Below are 21044 nucleotides of genomic sequence, written 5' to 3'. Positions count from 1 at the left end.
CGCCACTAATTATTGTTATTTCTAATGTGAACCCTTAGTAAGACTTCTAAACAAAAATCACTAAGAAGTAGGTCTCTCTGAGGCATTTCTCATACAACATTATTTACCAATTCGTCATCATGAACTCAAACATTATTGAGGATCTCATTATTATATCTATTGAATTTTCACTGCATTTTTTCATCCAGTTAACTAGGTCATTCATTTAAAAAGAGTATCAGCCACTCAATTTCAGAGTCAACAAACAAGGGGAAATCTACTTGAAAATAAATGTCTTTAATTTCTTGGTCATATTGAATATGTGTTAGGGCCACATCCAGACACATGCCAGATTACAAATATATTTCTAAAATCGGGCAAATGTAATCTTCAATTAGTACAAAACCCATTTGAAAAAAACGTTGGCTGCTTACAAATTTATAACATCTTACAAAAAACAAAGAACTCTGTTGCAACTTCCATTTCTAAAGGTAGTTACAAATTTCCTTAAAAGGCACAGACAATGATTGCTTTTTCAAGCATGACTTTTATACCTTTCTTTCATTTTGTATTTTGAGACAGGTTTTATATATTTACATGCCAGAATTTTATCTTTCTTTCCAGGGGGGTGGGGGTGGGAAGAGGAAGCATTTATAACTGATGAATATATAGGCATATATTTAGATTTCTTTACAATGAAGAAATAATGAAAATGTACAGATTTCCCTGCTTGGTAACTAAGTCAGAAAATGTGGCTAAGTGTGGAATTCACAAGAGAACAGTTACCATTACTGCTTCTTCAAACTTAACATGGCAAAATACAGGAGGGATACATCAATCTCTTTCTTTCTCTTACCACTGCCACTGCTACAGTTGGGTCTCTTATTAAATTTGCTTCCTTCTTTCTAGTTTCTCTCATCTATCCCACAAACTACTTCTGGATTCATATTCAAAAATCACCGTTCTGCTTATATTGCATTTCATGTTCAAGAACTTTCAGCTTCTCCTCACCAATGAGGTTTATCTCAGGTACAATTGTGGCTAAAAGAAACTGTTTAACTTACCATTCAATTTACCTGAGAAAACCTGGCCTCCGTTGAATTTTCTAGTTTAATGTTCACTCTAACAATAGTCTTGGCGAATTAGACTGTTCTGTCATGAAATGACCCTGAAACCTCCTTTTCTCACTGCCTTGGCTGAAGTCATTCCCTCTCCTCAGAATGTTCTCCTTCTTCACCTTCTCATCCCATGACCAGCACTATCCCATTTCAGAGCCTGGCTCATCCTTCCCTTCAGGAAATCTTCCCGCCCTGACTAGAGGTGATCTTTCCTTTCAGAAACTTAATAGCACTTCCCAGCGCTCGTGGAATGTAGCACAATATTCTGCATTATCTTAGAGTTATTTGTGTACATATCTTATTTCTTCTATGGCGTCATAAACTATTCGAGTGGAAGAACATGCCTCACAGCATGTAACCTTGTGCATAGGAGATGCTTTTTCTGCATTGGTTAAATCTTAAATAAAAATCCAAACCTTGGAGTAACATCTGATTTCTTTTCACCTTGTGCTTCACATATACAATGCTCACCTGTCATCCTTACTGCCTGCAAGGTTCTCATATTGTAGTTCAATGTATGTCCTCTCAACCCTATCTGCTTCTTTTACTCTGAGTTTATGTACTTCATCTTCACTAATCTTTCTGTCATTTTCTAGGTTTCTCTTCAATTAGTCATGAATTCCTTTTCAAGGTTCAACCTGAACTTATTGTCTTGACCTGGTTTAAAGATATCAGGTATGTATAAGGAGGGAGAAGAATATACTGTCACTTGGGCATCATATTCTTGGCCACTTACTAAAAAAATAAGTTTATGGATTAAGAAAGGTTATTTCTGGTCATTTTGGCTTCACAGTTGCTTAAAAATAGAACTTTTTAGAACTACCATATGATCCAGCAATTCCACTCCTGGGTATATATCCGAAGAAAATGAAAACATTAATTTGAAAACATACATGCACCCCAGTGTTCAGAGCAGCATTATTTACAATAGCCAAGATTTGGAAGCAACCTACGTGTAAAGAAGATGTGGTATATATATTCAATGGATTATTACTCAGCCATAAAAACAAATGAAATTCTGCCATTTGCAACAATGTGGATGGACCTAGAGAATATTATACTTACTGAAATCAGACAGAAAAAGACAAATACTCCATGTTATCACTTATATGTGGAATCTAAAAACTAAAACAAATGAATGTATATAACAGAAACAGACTCACAGATATAAAAAACAAACTAATGGTTACCAGTGGGGAGAAGAAAGGGGAAGGGGCAAGTAGTTTAAGAGATATAAACTACTATGCATAAAATAAATAAGCTACAAGGATATATTATACAGCCCAGGGAAATATAGCCATTATTTGTAATAACTTTAAATGGAGTATAGTCTATAAAAATATTGAATCACAATGTTGTACACCTGAAACTAATATAATACTGCCAATCAACTATATGTCAATAAAAATAAATAAATTTTAAAAATGGAATTTTTAAAATTGAAGTACAGTTGATTTACAATGTTTATTAGCTTCTGATGTACAGCAAAGTGATTCAGTTATATACGTGTATATATATATATATATACACATATATATATTCTTTTTCAGATCCTTTTCCATAATAGGTTATTACAAGATATTGAATATAGTTCCCTGTGCTATATAGTAGGATCCTGTTGTTTAGCTATAATACATAAAATCATGTATATCTGTTAATCCCAAGCTCCTAATTTATCTCCCCTTTCCCCTTTGGTAACCATTAAGTTTGTTTTCTATGCTTGTGAGTCTGTTTCTGTTTTGTAAATAAGTTCATTTGTATCAAAAAATGGAATTTTTGAGATGGAAGGCTTGGGTATCTAAAAAGATTTCAGTTTAAGCCTGATAACATGAAAACTGTTATTTTTTTTCATTCTATTTCTACAAAGATCATAAGATGACTTCACAAGGTTAAAGTTTCATATTGGCATTTACAGTTCTGTCCTGGTTCATTAAGATGCTACCTTCTAGAAAGTTTTGCCTCTATCCTTAGAGTCTTCTAACTGGGTTAATAAAGAGAAAAATTTTGAGACAAGTGAAGTATTTCCTATTCTTCCTCCAAAAAATTGTAGAAACTGTAAGCAAAATAATTTTTGGTTGCTTGTACTCAGACAAAAGAATATATAGAAAATAATAGTTCCTCTATGCTATTATTCCTTATAACCTTGTCTGTTCATTCCGTCTACAGCCTCACTGGTTGGCCTGTTTTGCTTTCATTAAGAGCAAGGCTCTCTCATCCATGCTTTTTTAGTACACAAAAACCAGGCTTTCATTCTTACAGTTTGTATTAACTCTATTCAAACAATAATAAAATATATCAGAACTTTCATTTCTAAAATAGTAAGTAGTGATTACTCTTCTCAAGAAATGTCTTTTGAAATTTATGGGAAAAATATCTAATCTTCCATTCCCCACCTCACCTGCAAATAGCTTCAAATTAAAGGAAAAGAACCAGAGATCATTCAACAGGATACACTGAAGGAAGGTATTCCTTCTGGGAATAACACCAAAAATTACAATCATTTACTGATAACTGAAAGCAGAAAGAGCTTACAGAATTGGCCTGCTTCCGGGCTTGGTTTATCAGTTCTTTTATCTCAGAGATGTTTTTCTTCAGGTTATCCTCAAGTTCCTTGATAGGTTTGAGTTTATCTATCAGTCGATCAGCTTCTTGTTCTAGATTTTTTACAGTGGCATCTGCATCTGCAACTGCATAGAACAAGATTAGCGCATACCAGGCACTCACACGCATACACACACACAGACACAGACACGCATGCACATGCATGCACACACAGACACACATACACAGAAATGAAAATAGCAGTATGCTTAAGTAAATAATGGAAAAGATTTCATCTCATCCACACGACAAAAGCAAGCCCATGACAGTTGAAGCAGTTTGTGATGGCAAATGGAAATATTTTAGTTGGGACTCAAGCAGACCAGAGGAGGAGATGTTAGAAAAAGAAGGCCAACACTTTGGTTTCGTGATTGAGGTGAAAATTTGCATTGAAGATTGAGAATATGATGAACTAATTCAATGCTTAATTTCTAGCATCAGCCCCAAAGCTAACCTTTATAGCATAGAACTTTAGTCATAGAATCAAGGAATTGGAGAAGCATCTGTAAAATGTCACCTAGTCTGTCCAAGCCAGAACTGTATTTAAATCAGGGTTCTCACACAAAATTGGTTTTCCTTCTTTTTCTCACTGTCTTTCTTTGTACATCTTAACGAGAAAAGCTATAAAAATGTCTTCTGAAAAACATCTCAATGTTGAACAATCCTTTGACTGAAGGCCTATATTATATTTTAATTAAATCTTTTATGCTGCAGTTCATTTTCATTTTGAAGAACAGTTGATTCTCCTGCTCTTTACATTAGGTTGAACCACATTAAACTGTCACTTTTGTAGTTAAAATTTAAAGAAGGTTGAATATTGACAATTTTAAAAGGGGTTTAACCCTAAAATAATTGAAGGTTATCACTGATCCTTAGACTTCCAGTTTGTGCTTTTCATAGGAGGGCAAATGACACATGGAAAATCAATTATTCTGTCCCTAGGATGCTGGCAGTCTTATCCAAACCATGTCATTAATTATCTGATCAAGTGTGTATTGTTCTGTTTTCTGTCACTGCGACCCTGATGAAAAAGAGAAACTGCTTAAGGTCCAAGGCTTTTGGCTCTGATGAACTATGAACAATCTGGGAATTAATCCTTAGGAATGAATCAGATGTGCTAGAAAGGAAGTAAGTTATTTTAAAACTCGGTTTTGAAGTAAGTATTTTGAACTCATGCTCATAAATATGAGTTATATAGTTAGTGATGTTTAAAAAGAACTTGGTCTATTATTTTATTTTATTTTATTTTTATAAATTTATTTATTTTATTTATTTATTTTTGGCTGCATTGGGTCTTCATTGCTGGGTGCAGACTTTCTCTAGTTGTAGCAAGCAGGAGCTACTCTTCGTTGCAGTGTGCGAGCTTCTTATTGCAGTAGATTCTCTTGCTGCAGAGCACGGGCTCTACATGTGTGGGCTTCAGTAGTTGTGGTGCAGGGGTCTAGTTGCTCCGCAGCATGTGGGATCCTCCAGGACCAGGGCTCGAACCTGTGTCCCCTGCATTGGCAGGCAGATTCTTAACTACTGCGCCACCAGGGAAGGCCCATGGTCTATTATTAACTTCAACTAATAGAGTTGCTAGATCAAGAACTGACTCTTCTGAAATGCAGGTTATTGAGGTCAAAGCTCTTGTTACATAACTGTATAGGTATTCAACATAAAGACAGTTACCCCTCCGTTTTTACACTTTAAATAAACCATTTATCCATTTTCTCCCTTCCTTTAATATTCCCCAATATTACTCTGATATTCTAAAAGTTATTCTAGAAGTGAGAAAAAGTGATTTAGATTTAGATTCATGAGAATGAAAAAAGGGCTATGCAGGGACTACTTAGACAAGTAATGGATCCTTTTCGTCTAAAGCTCCCAGAAGCTTTTATCAAATGTTTCAAAATGGAACCTGGAGGTCCCCCCATCCCCTACTTTTTTTCCCCCTCTATCTTCTGTAGCAGTCGAAGTCATATGCAAATTATCTTCTTGAGGTTTTAAAAATAAATAACCTGTGATATTGAGTCTGATGCTCTCTTGTGCAGTAGTTTTTGAAAACTTCTCACTTTCTTCCATAATTATTTGTGTGGATTTTAAAATCATTGCTGAAGACAGATTTTAATAACAATGTTTTACTAGAGAATTATCTATCTCTTTTAGGCTTTACAATTTATTAGCCTAGAGTTTTGCTAAGTCTTCTCTTACCTGCTAAATTTCTTCCCTTATCTTGTTATATCTCCTTCAGAACTTTGCCTATTTGTGCTTTATTTTTCTTTATTAAGCCTGTCAGGCATCTAAAATTTTTTATCTTTATATTCCTAAAGATATACCACTTGAATTTATCACATCTATTATTTTCTGTCTTCTAATTCATTAACTCTTTTTTATCTTCTTTCTTTTAGTTAATTTTATTTTGTCTGACTTAGAGTTGATTGCCTAAATTGTTTATTTCAATGCTTTTTAGTAATGTCATTGCATTCATTTTCCACTGAGGACCGCCTTCATCGTATTTCTGAGGTTTTGATATGCTGGATTTTATTATTACTATTTTCTATTTTTCAGTTTTATTTTAGACTTGGAATTTAAACTATGAAATTGTTTAAGACAGAATATTTTTATATTCTAGTGATTGCTCACTTGTTAAGATCTGATTTTATTAATTCTGTTTTATGCATCTCCAAATGTAATGCTCTTGAAGTTGAGAATAATTACTTGTAAGGGGAGGAGTGAGCTTCAGGGGGGGACAGCAACAACAGCAATGTAGATTTTAATCTATTTTAATCCTGCTAGAAGGAAGTCATTTGGACTTCAGTGGCTGCATATATGTTATCAGAAGCATCATAATTTAGCTGAATCTGTGGAAGAATTCAATTTTCTACTTTTATATGGATAACAGATATTTCACTAACTTTTCAAACGCACAATTAAAATATTTATGTCAAATATATTCACATACTAACTTTTTGTAAGGAAAGATTCCTTTATTAATCCAGCATTAATACTGTGACACTGGAAAGAATAGCTATCTGATGTGTAAAGCAATACTAAAACATTGGAAACATGCAAAGCTGAAGCTTTTTGCAATAGGCAACCAAGCATAAAAATTACTAAAAGGTATGCAAGTAAACATATACATACTGATTTCTTCAGGTAATTTCATATGGAAGTAAAACAGAAAAATAGAAAATTCATGAGAAAATATTTTTAATAGGTATTATAAAGTAGTGATTATCAAAAAATAGAACTTTTCACAACAGGTGCTAATTACAAATTCACCCCATTTTAAGTCAAACTAGCGTTATCAAGTAAAAGTCCACAAAAACATGGCATTTAGCAGCCATTGTTCATATTAAAGGGAGCTTTATTATAACGTTCTAATAAGATAGAAACAGACCCAGTTTAATTAGTGTTTATAGATATTAACTATTTCTTTTGATAGATGATAGAATCATAAAAGTGAGATAAATATTATAAAAAGGCCACTCTCAGCTGAGAATCAATCTGAAAATGAATGAAATGATACCTTAACTTACAGAATAAAAGAGAGAGTGACATTTACTTTAAAACTTATTTTCATTCATTTCTTGGGGGGAAATATTGTGATTTGGCATGACTCTGAACCAGTTATTCAGATGGTATCTTTGAACTACAGGGGTAAGCTAACTCTGGGCTTACACAAGAAATAAATTTAAAACTATATATCTCTTCTTTTTTTTCCCTGAAGAAGTGAGGAGTGAAATCCTTCTCCCTAGCTCTGAAGTGCATGTCAGCTGTGGTTGTACTCTTCCTTGCTCAGGAAGGAGTCATGCTAGTTGTATCTATTATTTCATAGCATCATTAGCCTTTGATCTGAGGCAAAGGTGCTGAAAAATCAGGCTCCACTCCCCCGTCGAACAGCATCTGGATTATACAGTGTATAACGCCAATAACTGTGGTTTTGTTATTACACTCTACAAATGTTTTAATTCCCAATAAATATATTGGTGCTATATAAAGCGAGCTAATCTCTTGAGACTGACAAGCACAAAGAATCAAGCATCTCCTTTGGTGAAATCACATACTAAGATAACATTTTATCACTTGAAAGAATAAAAAATATTAGAAATCATAACGTTTATTGAGTATAATAAATTATATTTAGTTCTCCCACATTTTCTTGTAAATCCTTGTTAACTCAATATAGTTTAATGCAATATACAAAAGATGTAAAGAAATATTCTTCTTGATAAACTAGATAAAAATTTTAATTTCCTGATAATGTTAACTAACCAGAATCTAAGTAATAAAATAATAATATTTTCCAATTTGAATGCATTTCAAATTGATCCCATTTAATATCCTGTTCTAACAGGATTGCTAATAAGACTGCTCCTTGACCTCTAGGTTCTATGGAATTTCACCAACTCCGAGGATATAATTTCCCAAGTATAACTACTTTCAATTACACTAAAGGATTTTAAAATATTTGGCATCGCTATACCAAATATCATGTAGATTTGAGAATTCCTAATTTCCTCTCAATTGGACGAAATCTGAATAAGACAAGCTCTAGTGCAGAGCTGGGAGTCTTGGATTCTGTGTCTGGAGCTGCACGCACTCAATTCCTGAGCCCAGTCTATGAAGGGAGGAGGGCAGACTACACCACTATGAGGGTCCCTTCCTGCTCTAACAGTTATGAGTCTAGGATACTTTTATAGTGTGAAGAAATAAATGACATAATCAAAGTGAAAAAGCACATCTTACTGTTCTTTGAAGGATCTTTTACCACGGCATTTGTTTTGGCTACGCTGTCTGCCAGTTGATTGTAATTTTTCTTCAGGCCATCAAGATTCTGGTGGAGATCTTTAATCTGTGCCAGTACATCTTTAGCTGTGTCGTTGGCTTGTCTTGCTTTGTCCTTAACAGCTTGCAGTTTAGCGGCTGTGTCTGTCAGCAGAAGATGGTATGAGAAACAAAGGGTCTGGAGTTATTGGCTTAATCCATGCTTGTCAAAGAGAGGCTGTGGCTGGCTGACCTCAGGGACACAGGCACAGAGGGAAAGGCTGAACTTTGTCTCATTCAGTCATAGCAAATGAAGTACATTTTTAGCTAAATTGAATTTTCTCAGGGACCTTTGCTATGAATACCTGATTAGCTCTTAAAATAGCAACATGATTGTTCTAAATGTTCATTGTGTAAGGGTATATTGTGATTTGCTGCTGAACATATTAAAGAGAGAAGTTTATCCACATGAATCAAACAGCTTCATCAAAAGTAGGTTTAATCTGCATTTCTGAGGCGGGATGGGGAGGGAATGAATGTGTTTCAATTTTAGTATAAAGAGACTTTTTCAGATATATTAGACCTTGTGTTTGTGTATTTTTATTTGTTTTCAGCATTGGAAATTTTCTATGTACATCTTTACTACTGAAGAGGTGACATGAAAATCGGGAAAGTTACTTAGGATTTTTAATGTTAAAAAAGTAAAAATCATTAAGGTTTTAATATTTCCTGTTTTCTGTAGATGTATGTGTTTCTTTCACCATAATTTGTATAAAAAACATATTATGTGCCTAATAGTATGTTGTAGATTAGTGGTTAAGACCACAGCCTCTGAAGTTAAACTGCGAGGTTCAAATCATATATGCCTCTTTTAACAATGGCCCTTAGTATCCCTAAGTTTGTCCCCTATAAACTGGAGATAACAATGCTATTTACCTTGTAGGATTAGTATGAGGATTACATACACTTAACATAAGCATATTGAATAAGCACTCAAAAAATGTTAGCAACCCTTGTTATTGTTATATCATGCTACTAAAATATAAAAATAGTATCCCTAAAAGAATAGTGCTTTCAGGAACTAATATGAAACATTAACTCCAAGTACGTGTAATAGGTAGAAAGATATTACAGACATGGTTCAATTCTTAATGTCAATGTTTTTGAAAGCTAAAACATTTTAAGTAACAGAACTTTGCCAATAAAGATATGCTGAAAGGCAGTTGGCTCTACCTATTACTGTAGGTACTGTAATAAGCTGCAATTGTGTACATCAACATTGTAGAGAATAGTGTTTGTATGATTTTATTTTTCCCACCAATATAAGATTTCCTGGGTCAAAACATGGAAGGACAATACAACAATAAGATGTCTATATTTTCCTTTTTGTAATTTATTCCAACGAATGTCAGCTAGGGTAACAAATGATAAATATCACAGTGTAAAGTACGATTTAGTTTCTCATTCTCACAAAGAAGAATTCATAAGTAAGAAAACTGTTATTGAATAGCCTGACAATGGTACAAATGTAGTGTTAGGGAAAAAAGGCATAAGTTAGAACATCCTTTAAGAGTTCATATCCACTGGCACGGTTTGCAGTGTCCTGAATGCTTACCATTTGGAATGGCTGATAACTTTTCCAAAGTGTCATTCAGAGCCCTCAGGAGATCCCTGTTTCTGACATTGGCATTGTCTAATCTGGTTGTCAAGCCATTCAGATGTTCATCATTTTCTGTGAACAGAAAACAAAAAAGGATGAAATAATTTTAATCATCTCTGAACTGATACATGGATATAAAATTTCAGGTTATTTTAATAAAAATTTAGTTAAAAGCAAGAAATTGATTTACTTTATTGGCATCTGTCCAAAAATATATTTCAGACCAGAATATAAAATATGTGTTTAAATGACCATTTGACACTTCAACATGTTCAACAATTACATTTTCTTCTTGGTATCTGATCTTTATTTGACTTAATTTGATGGTTTTCTATGGAGAAAAAACTTTGACAGATTTGGTCTTTTATTGCATTTATAATGATGCCCTCTTGACATCACTTCCATTATGTCATTATTTTAAAAATTTTATTACCAAAATGAATCACTGAATTAGCTTTTAAAAATCTCAAATAGATATGATTGTTAAGCAGAATCTCCCAACTTTACTAAACATCACTTATTAACATTTATTTGAAAAAAACAAGAATCAAAAGAATGAATAAATAGCTTCTAGCACATTTCCAATTTTTTATAGAGAAAATAATATTTTATAAACTACTTCAAGCAGGCTTTATATAGGTCTTTTCTTGCTACTTTAGCATGCTTACTTTAAAATTAAAATATATTATTTACTATTACTAATGTAATATTACTACTGTAAATTTTCCAGCTTCTCTCCACTAATTTTTAACATGTCTGAATTTTAAGTTAGTTTGTATATAATGTATTTTATAGCAGATAAAAACTAGGAATGGAACAAGTAAGGCAGTTAATGATGGTGTGAGCGACAGTGTACTAAAATCTCTCATTTTATACCTGTTTGTGCTGGTTAAATCGTTTTCTCTGTGCAAATATTTTTGCTTTTTTATCTAAAACAGTAAAATAAATAAGCAACTTGGACTGGGGAGGACCGTTATTTGCCAACACCGAGACTGTTGTTTTCGTCATTTTCCTGGTACCCAGAGTGGGCAGACCAGGAGAGACTACATCTCACAGAACAGAGCCAGAACAGTGTTGATTTGATTGTGTGTCCACCCTTGTAGAGGTAGTGCATCTGGCTTCTTGCAGGAACCAAACAAGCCACTGGCAGCTTAGGGAACAATGCTTGCCTTTATTGGCCTTCATTTGGGAAGAATAGCAAAGGGAAGGGAATATAGATGGAGGATTCTTAACTGTCAGTGTACTGGGTGTGAAAAAGAGTACTGAACATATTAATTAATGATCCACTCCATTTCATATCAGGGTTTTATAGGCGGACAAATTACACCACTGTTATACTACAGTAATATAAGTACATAATATTGTTTGAGGCATCTGCTTTTAGGTTCCAAGCCAAAGGCCTAACATCACTGAAGAACAAAGCATAAAGTATTCCAGCAAAACGTGGCTCTAAAATATCAATATGTCCATTTCAGTCACTAAGATATTATTATTTTCAATTCTAGTCCTTCAAAATATACTTTCCAAGTAATTAGATTTTCTCCTCTGTCAATCACAATTCACTTTTCTTTTAATACTTCTGTTACTTTCACTGCACTAAAGTAAAATCTTTGACTAGGTTATGGAAAGAATACTTTCTGAAATAAAGACAGTATGATTATGACTGTGATAGCTATATGAATCCCCTAAGAATAGCTAAAGGCCGCTCTTTTGATATTAATTTAGAAGTCTTCATCAATTAAGGAAATAGAACGGTACAAATTTCATTTCTTAGTTTCTTGATTGTATTTGACTTTTTAAATAATGAAACATTTAAAATGTTCTGGCAAGCAAGATATACATGTACAGTTGCAAAAATCATTAATTTAAAGGGTATCACTTGGTTTACACTATTTTATGAATTCTGAATGCAAATACTGGCAGAATAATCAGGCCAATTATTCAGAAGAACGACTGATCTGAAGAACATTGTTACTGCCGTCCCTCAAGTTTCAAAGCAGTGATTTTGTTCCTCTTTTTCTGTACTAGAAAGTCAAGATGTGAATATTCTGAGCCTGTTCTGATTTCTTTGTTTCAGCTATTTGACTCTATTTTCTTGTTAATTTATCCTTTCTTACACTCTGGTCATTTTTTTCTGAAGTACTTTTTGGAATTTCTCAAACCAAGTCTAAACACTTTATAGCTTTGTCAGTCTAATTCTTTAGATGAATAGAAGTTGTATGCAGAAAAGAATTACAGATTTTAAAATGGAAAACTTACAAAATGTTAGCCATGAAAACCTAGAAAATAAGCACTCCAAGGCTGGCTTTAAATGCAAAGATATATGAGGCAGAGGTATCTATAATCAAAATGTAAGGAAGAACGCATGTGGTCCAGTTAGAATGGTAACGTGGTCAAAGAAACAGAATTATTGGTAGTTAAAAAAATATCCAACCCAATTCTTTACTTGTAATTTTTGGAGAACAAGAAAAGGATCCAAATTATAATCATAGTGCATTTTCCGCTCCTTATCTCTTCAGTATTCATACCCATTAGCTGTAGCCAAGTCATTTATCTTCTCTCTAGATATCACACCTAACTAACCTCAAAGGTTACACACATGCTCCAGCTTTGGCTCTCCCTTTCTCATCCTCTCCTCCCACATCAGAAGACAAGTGTCCAGGAATGGGTTTGTCAGAGACAGAGCTCATAAAGTGAGGGGAAGAAGCAGAACAGCCAGGGTAGACTGTGAACATGCCTGACAATATCATTCCTCTTTGTTGCATAACCATTGACATTGAACCAGGTAGACATATTCAGAATGAAAATCACTAGACAGAGTTATATGTTACTTCCATTAATAATATGCATTTACTTATGTTGACCTCATTCCTTGTACTGTGCTAAATATATTAGAGTTTAGTTTACTTGGAACTGCTAACACTGAACTATGCTATGTAATATCTCAAAATAAAGCTATTACAAGTAAATCAGTTATACAGCAGAAACTAACACAACATTGTAAATCAACTATATTTCAATAAAAATTTAAAAATAAATTTAAAAAGCTATTACAAGTATTTCTTTGATCATTAATAATGCATTCTTTTACAAATTCTAGCCATTAGAGAAAGTAGTGTGGTGCAATGAAATTATTACAGGACTTGGAGCTGGAAGCTGCGTGTTCAAATGTCATTTCTATCCATTTTTACATGTGTAAAATGAAGATAACAACTTCCTTCATATGACTGATATGAGAAATAAATTGAAGGATGTATGAGAAAGTACTGGATTTATCACGGGCAGTTACTAAATAGTAACAAATAATTCATGTTGGTTTGATAATTTACATTGGTCTGATAATTGCCCTGGTCTGTTTGCCAGTTTTCAATAATATTATTTACGATTTGCTTTCTTCTTTGTTTAAACCGCATCATCCAGAAACTAAAGCTGTTAATTTTTCTATTATACGTTTTTAATATATGTATATAGCTCTCATTTTCAACTAAATATAAGAATGATTTTTATAGATTTTAATGGGAATGTTCTATTTTGACTGTTCACACCCATCTAGTTAAGTTCCTCAAATGCAATTTTTTATTTTTTATTAATATGAACAAAGCACAAATAAATACCTTGAGAGAATCCCTCATTCACAAGGGTGAAGTTTGTAGAAATGTTTTTAATTTTGAAGGGATCTAGTTAAATGGAATCTACTGCAAAATTACCATATAGATAACATTTTGCAAGCACAATTTTCATTACCGTGACATTTGTCTTATGAGCTACTTCTTGTACTCAATATCACTTCTGACTTTGCTCCTTTAGCAAAAAATGGAGAAATATCCTCTCTTTAAGATTTCTTTGTAAAAAAATTTTACAAGGCTACAAACCTGTTTCATCTTTTGTTCTAGAGGCTCCTTCTGAATTAGAGAACAGGTTAATCTCTGCAGTGCTTCTATCTGCAGTTCCGAAGCAGAAAGTTTGGAATAGGTAAGGGATCTGTATGAAGTCAGGTGGAAACCTTGATTTTGACCTTTCTGGTAATGAGAGATTCCTGCTACTCTCTTCCATTCACTCATTCTATATCAAATATTTGTTAGGGCCATGAGTTTTAATGTGTCACCTCTGCACCATGGCGAAAGCCCAGTTTTTGTCCAGCAGTGGTTAAAAGCATCAGCTTTGAAGCCTGACTAACTTGTTAAATTTTTGGCTCCACTATATTTATGAAGTTTATTCAATCTGTTAGTATTTCTTCGACTTAAGTGATTTTGCTTTAAATATCAAAGGGGGCCAACCGTACTAAATTATATAATATGTGATTGCTCTGTACAATTTATTAATTTTATTACATTATGTTTTTTTTGTTTTGTTTTGTTTTGTTTGCGGTACGCGGGCCTCTCACTGTTGTGGCCTCTCCCGTTGCGGAGCACAGGCTCCGGACGCGCAGGCTCAGCGGCCATGGCTCACAGGCCCAGCCGCTCCGCGGCATGTGGGATCTTCCCGGACTGGGGCATGAACCCGTGTCCCCTGCATCGGCAGGCGGACTCTCAACCACTGTGTCACCAGGGAAGCCCCTGCATTATGTTTTTACCTTTGGATATTTTAAGAACATAAGAGGTACAATTTCCCTCAAGTTACTTTACTATAATTTTTCATCCACTTATATAGTCCTTTGTCTTCTCAATATTGAGATTTCTAAGAACCTGCCCCTAGGTCAACCCCATGACTGAGTACAGGATCCCAACACCTGTGCAGAAGGAAGAGCAGCTGTGTAAGGAAGAAAGCTGGGTGAAATTCAGAGCCCTATTCCTGTCCCTAGCATTCTGTTAATTGATTTGATGAGGTTGCTACACCCAGTCTTTCCACTTTTGGGTACACCTAGCCTTCTTTCATGACATTATTCCTATGCTTCCCTTTCCCCAGTTGCTGTCACAAGTTTGCAAAGTGTCCTATCTCTGATTGCCTCTTTTGTCCAGACATGCACCAGTGACTGTGTATGGGAACTTCTAAGATCACTTAATGGAGCCTGCGTTTATAGGAAGGCATATTACCGATAAACTTTGTCCTGATCTAAAAGTTCCAAGTCAGCTCTTGTTCAGCATGGGCACCGTGCTTTCTAGGTCCTCAATAGCTGTTAGCTGCAACTAACTGCACAGGCTCTTCCTCCCCACTACAGGGTTGTAGTAGAAGCCCAAGGAGAGGAGGAAGGGGAATTTGCCTGGTGGCGAGATCTCCAAAGACTTAAGATATCAGGATAGAGGGAGTCATCTCTTCAGCCAGTGGAATGAGAAATCAAAAGGACCAGATATCGAAAACTCCATGTGGTTCCTTTAGGGCAAGCTCTAAAGCCTGACTGTGGGCTTGCAGGCTCGTTTTGTTTTGGCCGCAAGATATTCTAAAAGAAATGGACTTTCAACAACTTTAAGTAAGACAAGTACTCTCTCTGGTTCTAATAGTTCCTGCCCTTCTATGTTTGGCCACTATTTTGCCCCTTTTCCTTTTAACTCCTAAACCAAGCCCAACTTGGTTTTAATTTCTCAATTTCCTCTATTCACAAGGCTAAGGAGGAATAAAAACTCTGTATGAGGGATCAGCAATATCTACAGGAAAAGACTGCTTTGTTCTTCAGACTACAGTAGGCTAGGGGATCCAGGCTTGGTTTTGTCCATTTAGTCCAAAATTATTTTTTGTCAGTGGAATGGATTTTGTTTCTTTTTCATATGCCTACCTATGGGAAGGCTGATTCTGGCAAATGGTAGTATGCAAATTCAAAAGGAGTATATATATGTATATTTTTGGCTGCGCCACACGGCTTCTGGGATATAGTTCCCCGACCAGGGATTGAACCCGCACCCTCGGTGCTGAAAGCATGAAGCCCTAACCACTGGATCCCAGGGAATTCCCAAAAAGAGTATATTTTTAATAATATAAAAATGCTTTATTTACTTTTTTGGGGGGGCAAGGAATAGCGACTTTATTTGGAAAGCCAGCAGACTGCGAAGACTAGTGTCCCACAATGTTTAACTCCTGAGTCATACTTTGGCTTAACATCACTGCAATATTCCTGTTTATTCTCTTTTTTCTAATCTGAGATAATAACATAGATTCTTAACAGGTTAGTAATTGCAAGTGTTATTATATTCATGATCGCAAAACCATTCTGATACACTTGTCTGGACTTAATGACTCAGTGTCTGGAGGATCAGAGTACAGAAGAAAAGTATGGATTAATTTGATTAAAGTAAATGTTTGGAATAATTCTGGCACTGCTCTGTAGTTTGGACAGCATCACATGTCATACAATTCACTGACTCCATATTCTTGGGCTTGGAAATAGATCTTTTTATTCCATGTGCGTGTCGTCCATTTTATAGAAATGTTATCCATTTGTTCATAAGTAATTAAATAATTTCACTTATTTTGGGCAAAGATGAAAAGTAGGGATAAATTAAGAAGTAAAATAAAGTTTAAAAGTTACTCTATATAAGGTATATAATTATAGAATCTTAGTATTTTCAGACTTCTAATGTACCATCCTCAGCTTCATTCCTTGCCTTGTACACATTCCATGAGAACCTCAACTAGCCCTTTTATTGACAAAAATCTTTTGTCAATCTATAAAGTAGTATTAATTCACCCAGTGGCATTAATTTATCTTCTAACTCTTTCAATCATCAATTTGTACCAAGCCCCATATCCATCAACAAAACAATTTTTATCTCCATGGACGTTCAATTAATTCAATGTAGAATGGCTTCAAGTCTCAAATGCACAGAAGGGCGACTTTACTTTTAACAAATGTACATTCAAAAATTAAAAAGCAAAACAAATTGCTCCTGGAAAGTTCAGGTTCCCTCAAGGCACGGACAGCACAAAAATGGCAGGGAGAAGCTCTAAGTCATTCATGACTAAAGCTCATGAGCTAACTGGATTGTACTGAATCGAACCAAGGAACAACTTAGAAATATGGAGTGTGTACTGGCCTCACCACTTTTATTCCTTCTAAGTCCAGGCACCATAGAGAGAGAAATGACTAAATCTCTATTTTTAATAGCTGCTGTAAAGTATTTTGCTCTGTAGGGCCTATTTCAGCAGTTCCTGGTGGTAATATATGGCATTTCCCTGATTAACAGCCATTTTATAACTTGTGTAATTGGCCACAAATCAGGGGAATGTCATAATGTAGCAAGAAAACATTCCTGTCTCCGTCAGAGCCTTGGCTTGGATTTCTGGAGGAATTATTACTTGAGTAGTTTGTGGGTTTTCATTACTTTAAATAATGTACTACCTGAAGTACAAAAAAAGACATTTAAACTAATGAACATTTCTGTCAGCTAACCCCTTCTACCATGCCTGTCCTTAGATTTCTTTCTCCCTTGGAAAAAATTTCTTAAAAATCGGATTCTTTTTTCATTTTTATAACACCAGTATTTGTGGGGAAAGAGAGGCAAGTGCAGGGCTGGAAGTAGGGTGAGGTGACTCAGGCACTCCCCCCAGGTGTGAAATTCAAAGGGGCACCAAAAAATTCAGTGATCAAGGTAAAAATGTTTTAATGCAGTATTTTTTAAAAAAATCAAAAAAGATCAATGATGAGCAAATATTAACATTTAAAATAAAAACAGGACCTGGGCTTCCCTGGTGGCGCAGTGGTTGAGGGTCCGCCTGCCAATGCAGGGGACATGGGTTCGTGCCCCGGTCCGGGAAGATCCCACATGCGGCGGAGCGGCTGGGCCCGTGAGCCATGGCCGCTGAGCCTGTGCGTCCGGAGCCTGTGCTCCGCAGCGGGAGAGGCCACAACAGTGAGAGGCCCGCGTACCGCAAAAAAAAAAAAAAAAAAAAAACAGGACCTAACTCTGCACTTGCATGGCTCAACCTCTCTCACCTCACCCTGATCCCAGCTCCGGCCAAGGACACTGGAGATGAAGGAGTGATGGCAAAGTAATGAGATCAACTCAACTTGCCCAAAAGAAAAATAGGGTTGACTCTATAGTTACTGTTCAGGTTGTAATAAGTGCAATCTCCTGCATAGGATTTTATATATATATAAGGGGTTGTATTTCACCTGTGATACGTAATCCAAAGCATTTACTATCAGAGTGCCATCTATAATGGAGAAAGAACGTGTAATTCCATACCAGCCTCTATTGGAGACTCTTCGTTTAAAGCATGACAAGTATAAATGATGATAAAAGCTCTTTTCTTTCTAAGATTAGTAAAGACCAACACCATTCTTTTATTTAAAAATATGCTTATTTCCTGATTTGAGATAGTCATTGTGATACTATACACTAGAAATACAAAGTTAAAAAGAAGACCCTGTGACTGTCCTCAAGAAGATGGAAGCCAAGTCCATGGCTGCAGTGATTTGATAAGTCTATGAGAAAGGGACGCACAGAGAAGAGGCATGTAATTCAGATGGGGTGCTAGGTTTCCCAGAGAAGATGACATTTGAGCTAAATCTTGAAGGTCTGGTAGAAGGCAGTTGGATGAAAAAGAAAGAAGGATGGTGAGAAGTTCCAAAGAGAAGAATGAACACTGTGGAATGTGGAGGCTTGAAATGGTAGCATGTTTTCAGAGGACATGAATGTTTCAGTAAGGTTGCAGAGCTGGATGCAAGATAGAAAAGGGTGAGTGAGACTGAAGATAGAAACAGGAGGCAATTAAATGAGAACAGGAGATATTCGAATGAAATAAAAATATAATAGCTTATCTAGAGTGTGGCTGTATTGAATAATACATTTTTAATGCAAAACCCATAATATATCAGGGTAGCTATATTATGCACTTTGATCCTTGAATTAGGAATAAAATACCTAAAAGTGTATTTAAAAGGTGAAAACTTTTCGAGACGTGCCCCACTAAATTGAAAGTTTCCCAAGGATATTTATATTACATCTGCCTGATTGATTCCTTTGTGACTATGATTTCTAAAGTCGAAAAAAAAAAAAGGTGGGGTTTGGTGCTCTTTAAAATTTATCGTACATTAAAAGTTCCTATACTCTATATACAGATGAAATGATGCTATAGAAATTAGGTTTAAAAATTATGAAGTATTGCCCAGTGCAAAATGAGGTGTGAAGGCAAAATACTGTAAAACTGATGAGAGAGTTTACTTGCACTAAATCTAGATAGTAAAAACAATCATAAAAATTATGCTGCAACAATTACACTTTTCCAATAATGTGATAAAATATCCTACCAATTACAACTACAATTAAACTTAAAATAATAATAAAAAGTGGTCACACTAACCTTTTACATCATTTGCTAACTTCTTGGCTTCATTAAGAAACCCGAAGCTTTTCTGAAGAGAGCCTTTGGCACCTTCCTGTAATGAACCCTGAGGACCTGTTGCCTGTGGACAGAAAAAGAAGTGTCACATATCTAAAACAAAAGAATTGTGGAGTAGAGATATCTAGCAGGCAATTGGTACACAGAGTTTACCTTCAGGAAAGCATTCTGGGCTACATATGCAGAATAATAAATTATCAGCACAGATTTGTGATTAAAGTCGGGAGACTGTTTATTGGGAGATGAGAAGAAAGCCTAGAATAGAAAACTTAGGAATCCCAACATTTAAAGGCAGGTACATAAAGCTGGACTGGCAAGGTGATTGAGATTCCAGAAAGGACAAAGAGAACCTAGGAAAGCATGATATTATGGAAATCAAGAGATACAGAAGTGGCTCAGAGTATGATGACTTGCTGTGTTGCAAGGTCAAAACTGGTCAGTACTATCAAGTGCTGTCGAATGGTCAAGCAAATTAAGAACTAAGCACATCCTTGACTTTATCCCTAAGCACATTTCATTCAAGTTGTGGGGTAAGTCGGGGAGCATTTTCTGTCCCCTAGGTGTTGAAATGAGGAAGAACACTGCTTCTGTTTTGAAATGCATCTCAGAGTACTAGGGCAAAACAAAATCTTCTAAATGAAAATCTCTGAGCCACAGTCATCTCCTAGCAAAGATGGATTTGTTGAACCTTGGACTATAAGAGGTGACACAAAGATAATAGAGTGATATGGGAAAACGATCATTTAAATTGAACGTTTAGTTATCCATTTTAATAGTGTTTGCTCTTCAAGAATCATTACATAGTACGCTAATACCAAAAGATAAATCAAATAGGATCTTACCTGTAAATTTTAAATTGGAAGAGTATTTCAGGGTGCAAGACGAGCTAGAGAATGCTAAATAACTTACTGTCGAAGTTATAGATCTGAACTCAGGTTAGCCCAGACATAATACTCTTCAAATACATCTCCAGTGCCTTAATAACATTTTTTATCAGTCATATGATTTAAACATTAAACTAGGAGAGATTACAGGACTTGCTACTGTAGTGGCAAAATTTATTTTAAGGTGTTATTCCAACAGTTTTAAAGAATCTATTGTTCATAGAACAGATTGATTATATAATACTATGACATCTACAAAGGGACATATAGGAAACATCTACATAAACAAAAAAGAGACATTGTGCATTTATATCTAGCACATGCAAAAAGAGCTGTGTGACAACCCTGACAAATTATTCTATGGGAAATGGACACTCTCTTCAACTGAGAACACATAAATTCTTAGTCCTGCAGTTTCCTGTGAGAAATTAGGTACAGTGACACCACATAAGTGTAATTTATTTTGAAAAAAAAGGAAGAGTGTCAATATAAATGGCACAAATCCAATGTACCTTACTCAAAAAAAATAAGCCTCCATTACCCACTCAGGTTCTATATTTGTTCCAAATTTATATGCCGTTCTTACTCCCTTGGTTATAGGTTTGCTGAATCAAAACAGATGAGAGAAAGGAAATTACAAAGAAAGAAGGATGAAGATTCTCTAAATAGGCACATGAAAACAGCCGAAGTGACAGCTGACAATCTGTCTGACAATGAGGAAAGAGAAAACCAACAACTAGAGAGAAGAGTTTTTAAATCTCAGAAATCCAAATCGATAAG

At 35.1% G+C, this 21044-nt stretch overlaps 1 protein-coding gene across 1 annotated transcript in view; it reads right to left on the bottom strand.

Annotated features, from left to right (window-relative positions):
• LAMA2 (laminin subunit alpha 2) overlaps window positions 1-21044 on the bottom strand; it is a 606337-nt gene that overhangs the window by 66734 nt on the left and 518559 nt on the right. Inside the window, exons 41-45 of the mRNA XM_073789582.1 lie at window positions 19342-19444; window positions 10063-10179; window positions 8430-8612; window positions 6825-6830; window positions 3630-3784 (exon numbers count right to left, since the gene is read on the bottom strand). Of these exons, the coding sequence (XP_073645683.1) occupies window positions 3630-3784; window positions 6825-6830; window positions 8430-8612; window positions 10063-10179; window positions 19342-19444 (564 nt within the window). The remainder of the gene's footprint in view (window positions 1-3629; window positions 3785-6824; window positions 6831-8429; window positions 8613-10062; window positions 10180-19341; window positions 19445-21044) is intronic.

The sequence above is a fragment of the Tursiops truncatus genome, chromosome 12 (assembly GCF_011762595.2).
Source record: "Tursiops truncatus isolate mTurTru1 chromosome 12, mTurTru1.mat.Y, whole genome shotgun sequence".
NCBI classification, from domain to species: domain Eukaryota; kingdom Metazoa; phylum Chordata; class Mammalia; order Artiodactyla; family Delphinidae; genus Tursiops; species Tursiops truncatus.
Note: the sequence above shows the minus strand (reverse complement) of the source record. Positions and strands in the feature narration are given on the sequence as shown.